The sequence below is a fragment of the Plectrocnemia conspersa genome, unplaced genomic scaffold (genome assembly GCF_051122295.1).
Source record: "Plectrocnemia conspersa isolate PC_06_02 unplaced genomic scaffold, ASM5112229v1 ptg000012l, whole genome shotgun sequence".
Taxonomy (NCBI): domain Eukaryota; kingdom Metazoa; phylum Arthropoda; class Insecta; order Trichoptera; family Polycentropodidae; genus Plectrocnemia; species Plectrocnemia conspersa.
Window position 1 is genome coordinate 17,146,332 of NW_028277176.1, and position 12,644 is coordinate 17,158,975.

General features: G+C 30.0%; 1 protein-coding gene across 2 annotated transcripts in view; it reads left to right on the plus strand.

Annotated features, from left to right (window-relative positions):
• Window positions 1-12,644, plus strand: part of Pkcdelta (Protein kinase C delta) — a 54,036-nt gene that overhangs the window by 12,019 nt on the left and 29,373 nt on the right. The window contains exons 2-6 of one of the 2 annotated variants that reach the window (XM_088199843.1): window positions 2,379-2,557; window positions 4,966-5,091; window positions 7,536-7,651; window positions 7,751-7,836; window positions 9,042-9,171. In XM_088199843.1, coding sequence (XP_088055969.1) covers window positions 2,379-2,557; window positions 4,966-5,091; window positions 7,536-7,651; window positions 7,751-7,836; window positions 9,042-9,171 — 637 coding nt within the window. The remainder of the gene's footprint in view (window positions 1-2,378; window positions 2,558-4,965; window positions 5,092-7,535; window positions 7,652-7,750; window positions 7,837-9,041; window positions 9,172-12,644) is intronic. The other variant, XM_088199844.1, reaches the window with a different exon arrangement.

The window sequence follows — 12,644 nt, forward strand, 5'->3', positions numbered from 1 at the left end:
CAACAGATAATGAAGGAATTTTTTAATTTTTCTCCTCGAATAAAGTCATTGGTTTATTTTTCTCACGCGTACAAATTTAACCAACGTGGAAAGGCCGTTTTATCAAGGATCGAAGGACCAGAAAAATACTGTATTTCCGTTTTTTCTCTGCTACGTAAAACTATATTTAGGCTCACTAACACGTCCGCACAGTACGAATGTCAACTGTATAATAACGACCGAGCAGGAGTTCCCCGCTCAGTTTGGCTTAGCCATAACGACATTTATAACGGTCATAACCCAAATAAATAAGAACAGGAACTGTATAGTTTCAAACTAGATTATCAAAACTGCGATCATATGTTGAATGAAGCACAGCTTTGTGCGCTTGAGGGCCGTTTTTTTAAATGTGTTAGCTGTGCAGTTAGTTTATTGTTAATATTATAAATTTAAAATTCAAAAACTTACAGTCTTAGAAGATTTAAAGTTGCCTGATTTACAAGAAAAGGAATGAGTGCAATATTTTATTTTTATCGCCCGAGCTACATTGCGCCCCACAAAGAATCGTTGAATATGCTTTATGGTGTCATTCAAATTTTATTTGTGCCTACATTTTATCTCCAGAAATGTGATGCTACAAAAAGGTCATTAAACCATTGTATTTGGTGTATTAGCAGTTCAAGAAATGATTTTTAATTTTTTAATTTCTATCGTTTTTGGAATATATTGAGTATTATTAGATAATTATAATTACGGTCGATTCAATTAGAGGACTTTTTTCTAAATTTTCTTAATTTTACGGATTATCGTGATGAATAATTTAAAATAAAATCATAAGACATTGAGTGTAAACTGTAATAATTGTTTTATTTAATAAAAAAATTATGTCACTTATTTTCGGATTTTGATTTCATTCTAGTGTCCCACTTCTTATTTAATATTAAGTTGTTATTGGTTGTGTTGACCCCATAGTAATGCATTGGGTTAACGTCTGTCATAGCCCAATCCTTAACGTTTCAGACTAATAGCTTTGTGGCACTCAAATTTTTATTTATAAAAAATACGCTATTAATAAAAACCGACCCTAGTTGGTTATAAATTATATTTCAAATTAAAATTTATAATTATTAATATAAATGTCAAAGATTACCAGACTTTCAGTCTGGTGGTTAATACTTAATTATGTCTGATCAACTTACAAAATTGGTACAGATTTACCCCGTTGTAACGCACTGGGCTTACGGCTGTTAGGTTACAATGAAAGATTTAAAAAATAAGCAAATATTTTGTACATTTACAATCATGTTTTTTTACTTAAGGCTACCCAAAATATTCATAACAAATAAAAATAATTATTTTACCCTTATTATTTTTCTTTATTTTTTTTGTGGCAGTAAAGGTTTTTTATTTCGGTATATAATATATTATTTGTGTGATATAGAGAACCAAAATCAGACATTTATATTTTATTTGATATGTATTATTTTTATACATATATTTAATTTATGTATTAAATTTAATATTGTATAATAATATCATCGAATAATTTTTATTTTTGTATTAAATATAGCTTATTTTAATGTTAAATTTGTACATACTATGACTGGAAATAAAACTAAGTTTACGTGATTTGCTTCAATTTTATTCAACTAAAAATTAAAAACAAAACTAAATCAAATAATAGTTAATCACATACTAAAATGCTAGTTTATTATTGGTTGTTTATATTTCGTATGAGTTTATACATATTTTTCTGTTTATGAAGTAACGCACATTTCAACAAGACGAGTTGTCAAAAATATGTATTTTATTTTTATTTATAATATAAATAATTACATGTCTGATATTGATTCAAGGTGACACATATTATAATGATAAAAAAATTATTGCATGTTTCACGCTATTAAAATTTCATTAATTCTATATATTGTAAGCATTTATATCGATTTAACACAATGCCCATATTCTATTTACATTTTCAGAAACATGGCTTATATAACGCTTTTATAGACTAACTGCGAAACTTCTGTGAGTACGATTTTATTTATTAAAAAATATGGATAAGTATGTTTTATTAATTTTTAATAAGTTTTAAATAATAGTTAGTAATATATATTTTTAACAGTGTTTAAATACCAATCTTCTAATAACCTTGTCAGCTGAGCTTTTCGAGTCGTCTTTAATATTTGAAAGCCTTTCAATCTAACTTATAAATATTTGTTGTGTTGAAGCTTGAACTTTTCTCATTTTGATTTGTATATATTCAACACAAGATCTTCAATACACGGGTTTAATTAGTATTTGTTAAGCTTATTTTTCTGACATTTTTATATAGTATGTGTAATGCAATATATTATTTTTAAATATATTTCTAATATTATAATACATCTACATTTTAGGGTCGAGTGCGATTTCCTCGCGCTCGCATCACTCACAGCGTGGGTCCAACTTCAAATACAGCCACGGGTTCAGGACCTCTAAGGTTAACTCCACCACCCGGCGATGGAGTCAACAGCGAACCCAAGCAATCCAAAGCCAAGAGGATATCCAAAAGAAGAGGCGCCATAAAACATCAGAGGTATGATCGTCTAGCGAGTGGCACATCCCAGTATTTTCCTCTTATCTATAATCAATGAATTTGACAGGTAAATTTGTTACTTGTCTTCCAACTCAATGCTTAAAATTTTACATTTTCTCTCAAACAAATTTAAATCATTACTTTAATTAATAGCGAAACCTGCGACAGATTTGTGTAATTCATCAACGCCTATATACATATAGATAAAATATAAACCTATAACATTTGTTTAAGACAATAGTGTCAAAAACACAATTTGTATTTTAAATAATTATTTTCTTCTAAATCTATTTCCAACTTCTTAATGATTCTATTATGCTTATTATCATCCAATCTCTCTATTTATTGTTTTAGCTGAATTTAATGCTCTTAGGAAATTTTATTCGAGCCCAGAATTTTATTATACACAAAAAGAGTACAGTTAGTTTTATACTTAATCTAATGAGATTACGAAATTATGTGTTGTTACAAATGTCAGCTAATTGTAATTAACATGTGATTCGTAGATGAAACCCTCGAACACATGCAGAATTAACGATTCTTATCTCACTGCACGATGTCGGGTGGTTTAGTTTTACGCAGTGTCTCGTATTGCCAACAGGCGCGTACGGCGAGATACATTCCATTTCGCTCGCTCGCGTGGTTAGTGACGAGAGCGAATGAGAGATAAGGGCGTACGTTACATGCGTTCCGCACGCCCACTTCTCGTCACTTAATACGCGAGCGAGCGAAAGGGAATATATCTCGCAATACGCACCTTGATTAAATGTTATTCAGCATATAAAAGAAACTAGACAAAAGTTATTAAAGACTAAAAAAGTTAGTAAATGTAGATTAAGAAGGGCGAGATACTTTGCTCGCACATTTATATTTGCCCTTTTGATTTTACAGATTATTTTTCTGGTAATTAAATGGCTGCTCTTTGCATTTATCTACATGTATTATTGAAGAATTCTTCTGTAATCAACCGACATTATTATGATATATACATATATAATATATGCACACATATATAAAACATATATTTACTATATGCGTTTCATGCGCCCGTTTTACGATGGGTGTTTATAATACGAACGCAATAAAAACATCAGGGGTGTGACCGCGATGATTAATCAAATCAGATTTTCTTAACTGTTGCCACAATGCTGAAGACTCGAGCCGAATTCCTGCCCGAGATAATTCGAAACTCGGTCAGATTGACTTTTTAAAAATATCCAAAACGCCTCACTCTCCTAATCGTCGGGGAGAAATGAAAAACGGCATTCGTGATATATTGAAGAATAAACACGCTTTGATTGTGTATGACGAAAATGGACGCTCCTGAATTATTTTTGTGTTTGTTTAGAAAAAAGTTGGCTCATATCAGACGTGGCTTAATTTGATTGAGTCTAAAAAACGCGGCTCTTCTATTATTGATCTATTGATGTTTAGTGAGCAACATTAACGACAATCATTCAAAATAAATAATTATTTTCTTAATCGGTGAAATGAACGAGTAATTGGAAAGCCCTGGATCGATATATCAGAAACACGAAATTCCAGATCATCTCATTCATATATTCAATCGTTTATTTTTTGCGTTTGGCATTAATCCATATTTTTTTTAAAGAATTCTTTTCTAAATTGATATGTATATGTTGTTCTCTTAATATGCGTCTGTATATGTTTTTCTCCTAATCGCGCAGTATTTTCTAATAAATAAAAATAAAATGCGCTTGTAAATGTATATTTTACATTCAAACTACGAGGAAGGAGCTTTTCCACATAGGTATCATTTATCATCAACGTGTCTTAATTAATTTTGTAAACGTCAGTAAGCTTTTGATGCATTGGACAATATATCACAATCATGGTAGCAACAACATATTTAAGTATATATTATATAATATTTCCAAATACAAAAACATATTTTTCATAATTCCATAATTTCCATAGACTATCATTATAAAAACTGCACAGCATTAGCATATTACCTAATATCAAATCAATAAAAAATTAACATATTTTTCAACGTAATCTTCATTTAGAGCTATGAACTTTGTTTAACAAGAAACAAGCTTTTTAAAACCATATTCAAGTAACTTATATGGAGTACTGTTTTTTTCTTAGATTTTTGCTCATACTTTATCGCAGTTACCTTTTAAATACATCGGAATAGTATTTGGGTTGAATGTATTCTTTCTTAAAAGCAACTCCATAAAAGTATCCTTTTACAAACCCAAAATACAGTAATCACCACCTTCCCAATAGAAGGCATTATACGAGTCTTTGAATCTCTGTTACGAGATTGAAGTATGGTTCATCAGTTGTGATTAATCTTCTCCAAAAATTGTTTTCGTGTGCTATATGTAGAACAAGTTATGACAAATGTTCACTTTATAAGTTTTCTGATCTGATCCCAACAGTCGCGGCACCAAGCTAGCAGATTTTCCGAATGTCAATCGACTATCCATCACCAGTTTTTCCACAGTAGCAATATTTTCTTCGTTGACTGCAGCATTTGGTCAACCACTAGGCTCAACATCTTTCAGGTTTGTTTTACCATTTTCAAGTTAGTTGATTCAATCGTACATAGTACTTTTTGATTCAGTAAACTCTTTAAAATCAATATGTAAACGCTGAATCATTCGTGAAGCTTTCATACACTTCTTCCATAAGATGACTTTTTTTGTGTAATAACTGTCTCTTCAATTGCTACAATAATTACACAATAAGTATATCTGAGCAGAGAAAAATTTGTAAATATTCCTTGTTTATAAAATAAAACTATATTGACCAGGCGCGTATGGTAAGATACCTTCCCTTTTGCTCGCTCGTGTGTGACGAGACGAGAGTGAGTGAGAAGAAGTGGGCGTGCGGAACACATGTAACGCCAGCCCTTGTCTCTCATTGCCTCTGGGAATGTATCTTACATTGACGGTCATTTTAGCTATTTTAGTAGTAAGTCGTACGTAGGGCATCACTACTCTTGGTATACGCCCTTTGTTATAATTATTATTAAAATAAATCCATACTACTCTAAAGATTTTTTTTTATGTCAATATTGAATAAATTATTCTAATCTTTGTGTCAAGGGATTTGTTTTTAATTTTTTAAGACGAAGTTGCTGTTTTTTAATTTTTGTGCAATAATTGAAATCGTCACGTATAATTTGTATGTGTTGTTATACGTTAAGTATTCCGTGTTTTCGTCCGTAAGTTCCAGGAGTTTCAAAAACGGATTTTACTCTGGATTCCGGACGTCAAGATAATCTAAGGATTGCGAGAAGAGAAATAGTCGCTTCTGCGATCTTTAATGGTCTGAATTTGGGTCAGCCTCTTCTTGTTTAAAGTTCGTACAAACTCAGTTTGTCAAAGTCTCATAAAGTTCTGATGTCTTGAACTTCGAAGTATATGATTAAGTGTGAGCGTCAGTAGAAGTCTCAGACGAAGTCTCTGAAAGTATCTGAGGAAGTAACCATTTATTGCCCGCGTTTCACTATTCACCCCTCTATAAGAGATTTTCTTTTCAGACTCTTTCGGTGGAACGACCAATTACAAAAAGGTGGCGAGTTTTCAAAACAATCTGCTGTTGGCCGCTAGAACAAATTGCGAACGGTCGTTTTTATGGCAATCTTGCTTGCATGTATTATCTTTTCTCAAGGCGTTTGCAACAAATACTGAATCTGCAGAAAAGTGTTTCTACGGTGGTATCCCATTTTAACAAAGAAGACTGTTTTTTGTTTTAGACATTTAAATCCCGTCTTTGTACATCACATGTCAAATGGCTTAGTCCCCGAGGTTAAAAGTTTTTTGATTTGCCAATTCAATCCATCCTTCAGGTGGTCCAATTGTTGAAAGTTACTATAATACATATATAATGAAGAAGATAACAATAATTTTAAAGATGATAAAGATTATCTATTAAAATAAATAGAATAAGGAATACGATGAACAAAAATATTACAAGTATCGAAAATATTGTAAAATAATTTAAATGTCTCTAGTTAGAAATTGTGTATCATAGAAAAAATGTATAAAATGCTGACCAAATGTAGTATCGATGATTTTTTAATGTAAAATAGAGAATAACAATTGTCCTGGTTTATGTGTCACAGCTATTATTCTATAGTTCAAGACATATTCAGGTAAAGTAAAATAATTATTTTAATGTAAACGTGACGTCCTCTTATCAGTATCTGCGTCCGAATGATCCAGTCGTCTCCGAAGTGGGTTGAACCAAAAGTCCTAGTGAAATCGTTCATTAAAAATTCCCAAAGAAATTTTAAGCAGAATCTTTAGAAGCGCCTAAAAAATAAGATTGTGTAGAGCCAATTTCATTTAATATACAAATTATTACTTTTCTTGCTATTTTTATATATTTTTTAAGTATACTTATCTGTAACATAATCTTATAATCTTAAAGGGATTAAAATGTTCGATAGAATGCTGATAATAAATATAGGGCTTTAACTTATGATTTTGATGTATTCGGAACAACTGTAAAAAGGACAGTAAACTTATAACTGATTGATGCTTTATCTACGATTAAATTTACACCCACTCAAACGAACGGAATTTCTCGGTTATAAATGGTTTTATAAAAAACGTACTTCAATAGCTACCAAAACATTTAATTCAATTGAACATTTCTCATCTTGAGAAATTAGCTATGCCTAAATATTTGGCTTCATTGACATGTTTATTAAATGGGAACGACACACTTTTATTGTGATTAGTCATACATTCGAATATCGACACAGCACCCACGTCAAATTCGTCTCAGTCATTGCGATTTCCTTTGAAGAGATCTATAAACTATTTTCTGAATCGAATGTAAGACGGTTTCTAGATCAGATTAATCTTACAGCAATAGTTAGAAATTTCGTTCGCTTCAATAAACAGGGTCATTAAATACACATACGCGTCGATAAATTTAATGTAAACTCAATAAATTTTTATTGCCATGATTTAAGAAATATTTTATTTTTTTATAGGGTCCACGAAGTTAACGGTCACAGATTCGTGGCCAAGTTCTTCAGACAGCCCACGTTCTGCGCCTTTTGCAAGGAATTCCTCTGGGGTTTCGGAAAGCAGGGGTATCAGTGTGTTAGTGAGTGCAATTAAAGTTTTTGAGATTAATTACACTCTGTGTTTATCTCGCAGAGGGCGCAATATTTATAAACACACATTTTTTTATTTGTGTTTTCAGCATGCCAAACAGCTGTCCACAAGAAGTGTCACGGCAAACTTCTTGGATCATGTCCACAATCGTGCTTCAATTCCGAAAGTACTATAGTGAGTATTGGCTAGCTGAAAAATTAAGTTTTTTAATGGTATTTGTCTATAAAAATAAAGATACTTGTATGCTTATTTGAGAAGAAACGGGATTTTGACCCCTACACAATTTAGTTATTGATGTAGTATTTATGCATGTATCTAAAAAACATATTATTAAACGTAATGTTTAAACAAGACTAGAATTATATAGCTTTTACTTCATAAATAAAAATAGTTGTAAATACCAAATAGTAAATATAGAAATAATATTTTATATAATTATTAGCTTAACACAGCTTTATTTTTATCATAATTATTTGTAAAATGATTACAAAAATTAAATTTATTTATAGCAATATAGTTTACAAAATATTGATGCTTATTTTTTTAGTGTTAAATATTAAACTTTTTATTAACCTATATACATCAGTGATAGGAACTTATATTATTTATTATATTATTGGGACACTTAGTATCAAAGTTTATTTTAATTGTAATAGTGAGATATGTAGTATTGAAATATATACGAAATATATTTTAAAGTATTTTTTTTTAATTTCGTTTACCTTTAAAGGTAAACGTTATCTTACGACTGTTTTAAAATGACAAGTGATATGAAAAATATATATACGAGTATTTACCCTCACCGTTTAAATAATGAAAGCTACATAAAGCTAAAACTAAACAAAGCTAAAGATAAAGATTAAAAACCATAATTAATGAAATTGTATTTACGTATATGCTATATAAAACATCTTATTACTTAATATTAATCAAAGTATCAAAGTTGACTAAAGTAAAATAAAAAATTTTATTTTTGTGTTGATTTCATATTTTTTTAACTGTATATTCTAAATAAATAGTAATAAAAATATATTATATATATGTTTAGTTGAAATTTGTTTCATGTAAAAATTAGCTATTAAGCTAAATAAATTATTAAAATAAAAATAACAAATATTCTAATAGTAATCTAAGTATCAAAATTGATTATAGTAAAACATCTAGCTATTTTAATTACAATGGAAAATTTTAGTTTTGTGTTGATATCATAGTTTTATAAACTGTATATTCTAAATAAATAGCGACACAAATATTCTTGAAATATTCCTATTACTATTATTAGATATGTGTCTATTTTTATAGAAATAATTGATTAAAATATATATAAAACTATTTTTTGAAGCTATTGAGAATATATATTTGTTTATTTTTTTGTTCAGTATCTTCGGGAAAGGTTCAAGATTGATCTTCCTCATCGTTTCAGACCACATTCCTTTGTATCGCCGACGTTTTGCGACCATTGCGGTTCATTGCTGTATGGACTATTCAAACAAGGTCTTAAGTGTGAAGGTATGTATTTATTATCATATTTACTAAAAAAAAATACTGAAAATCTTAATATAAAGGTCTCATTCTTTCAAATCTCGCATATTGTTTTATAAACATATCAAAGACTCGAACCATTTTACAGTAGACATTGTATCTACTAATCTTCGTTTCCTTCACTAAAAATAATTTATAATATAATAGTTAATAATACATAAAATGAATATATTCAATGTATAAGTATCAGTTTTATATTATTTTAAAATAATTTGAATGCTAAATTTATTATTTTAATATTTGATACCACTGATTTTTATATAATAAATTCACCTTAACATATTCTAAAGCTATTTTTTGTACAAATCGCTCGTGGACTTATAGTGGTCACATTGGCGGTCATTATTTGTCATTCGACAAGTGACGAATGTGTGACAGGTCATTATTTTTAGCCCACACTGTGCTCGTTTGCGTCTAGACTTTTCTTAGCATTGATTTCAGTGTCCAAATGTTGACAGGTATAATTCGATCGAATAATACTGACGGATAACTTCCGCTGAGTCATATTGTTCAGCCAATATATTTTTTATTTTTTAGAAAATGCATTTTCAGAGCCACTTATAAGTGCGCTACGTATTTTAAATAAATTGTAAGTTATATTCATTAAGTACTTGTGTTAGATTCTGATATATATAAATTAGTGAGGTGATTAGAATGGCAATGTTATATATACGAGTTTTTTGTAATTCAATATATAACATCCTTTTACATACAGTACATCTCTAAATACTTTCAGAAAGCACAACTTAAATTAGTAATAATAATATTATATTAAAACTTTAGCATTTGTCATACTATAGTATTTAATGCATTAACATTTGTCAAAGATGAATCATCGTTTAAATGATCATTAGACATGTTTATGTATTAAATCACATGACTTACTTATTTTGGCTTAGTTTAATTAATAACAATATTAATTCACCTTGCAGGTGAGTTGACGTTTTGTCTGCATTTAGCCAATGTCTATATTGAACGATGATTAAAGCTCCCTATTTTTTAAGCTTATAAATATTAACATAAACTTTTCAACGAGTTTTAAAGATGTATATATATATATATAAACTTAAAGTACATAATATAAGACATAAATAAAACAAAACATCTTCCCACTCGATTGTAATTCCTTTGCGAAAATTCGCGATGACATGAAATAGAGTGTTAATTTAGACGCAATAAACAACAAGAAGATCAGACTCTAATCTTGTTGTATAAATATAATATATTTAAATCAGGTACAGACGATAAATAGTTATTAAGGCTTATTTTAAATGCACAATTCGGTAATTGAAAAGTTAAGTGTTTCTCGGATATTTTTATAATCTCAACAGTAGCTAGAAATAGGCGATAGACGTTTTATTATATATTTTACTTGATTGTCAACAGATAGTGTTAATATTATAATGAGTAAAGATTCTGATCAAAAAATCTTGGCATGTTATGAATAAATTTTGACACAGTAGCGTCCAAATCATAAAGAATTTAAGTTATTTTTATCATTATTTTATGGTTATGTTTTCAAGTGGTTATCTAGTCAATTGGCTTTCGACTTTCATAGTGAAAATGTTCACAAAAATATAAAGACGAATCGTTTACCATTTAGTTTAAGTAACTAATATTAGGTGTGGCTGATAAAAGGGGATGGATGCAATCGTACACCTGCCAAAAACCGTTATTAACCTAATAAATTTGTTGAACACCCATAAAATAAGCCACACAATGTTGTGGATAGAAGAAGAGTGATGTTCTCGGATGAGAGCAAAACAAATGTATACAAGTATTGTGTTTTGAGGCCAAAGAGGTGTGACTTTTCAGCCGAAAAAACGGAAAAGCTGGTTTAAGTTTATTTTAATAGGTCCAATTTGCCACAGTACAGAATTATATAAATAGTTTTAAATCATGAATGCGTATTTTGGAAGTCAGAAAATCTTCGCTGGCGACCTTCTTTGTCCTCCTTGAACAAAACTTTCCTAAATTACCTTTTTTGAGCTACCGTGGCAGTTTCTCCTCTTTTGTCTGAGATGAACTTTAAACATTTTTTTTTAAATAACAATTTGCTCTTCCTTGACCTCCACGAAGAAAAAATTCTGAAATGGTCTTTTTATTTTTAGTGTCCTCTTTTGATATTTGCAAAATCTAGTCACCTTATTTTTACGCACAAATGGTCCGTGAAATATTATCAATTGTTTAGCACCGAACTTTCTCTTATATCAATAAACCTTTTGTCGAAGCGAGTTGCTATTTTCTTTTCATATTAGAAATGGTTGACTTGATTCAACTGGTTGGAACACCCACACTACGATTGTCGTCAAGTTGGCGAAAGATACAGCGAGAAATATTTCCAGGCTGTGCGAAATCAAGAGAGAGCCAAGTAATAAAAGGATGCTTTGTATATTTTTAAATTAAAGGTATTTACTTAATTGATGAAACAGTGAAGGCGATGAATTATAAAACTGTCATGATTTTATTTTTTATTATCAAATATGGATGCATCTTCCCTCCCCCTCCCTCTCTCTCAGGTCTGCCTTTCTACCTCCGCCCATCTGCCCCTCTGTGTCGCATATTTCATATTGCTGATTCGAGACAGCTTTGGCGAATCACAAATGAGGATGTTGGTGTGCCAATTGCATCGCTTATTGAACACATTCACGAAATATGTTTACGCATTGAAAGTGAAACTGTCAGGTGGCCACTTTTGGCGAGATTTAACAAATGGGTGAGAGTAATAATAGTTATTTTTCGCAGGGTATAACGTATTATCTATCTCGCATCCGTATTACACAAAAGTGATTAACGCCTCAGGATGGTCGCGCTAATAAATGATCTGTGAAATATTAACAGAGATCTCTCTTCCATTGTTAGGTCTTACTTTTAAAGCAATTTAGTATTTATTTTATTTTATTATTTAAATTTACAAAGGCTAAATATTAGAATTCTTAGATACTTGACAATAATAATAGTTACATATTGAGCTTTTAACAGTAACAGTTGCATATATTATATTTTTGCTATCTCAATGGATCTATACGCTGTAAAATTATATTTTTAAATTTAAATTAAACAATCACCGCACAATAAATTCACGATAAAATATTTATTTTTAGTTAACTACCGAGAATCATTATACGATGACGGATTAATTGTTTTCCTTTCTCAAAGCTACGAAAGTGCGAAAATCGCATTTCCACAGCATCGTTTAGTTTCTGAAAAGTCTCATTTATTTTCAGAATTATGCGCAAATGAGTTTTGAGTATATTTTTATTTGTGTTTGAGAAAAAATAATTTTTCAAGTACATATAATACGTACTTCCCGCTTCCTTTGTCAGATTGTATCCTTCAAAGGTGTGATGTTATCATCGAAGAACGCGACAACAGGCCCCATTAACCCAATTGGCAGACAGACGATCAGTGATAATCCGAAATAGCAATTTTGATAGCAT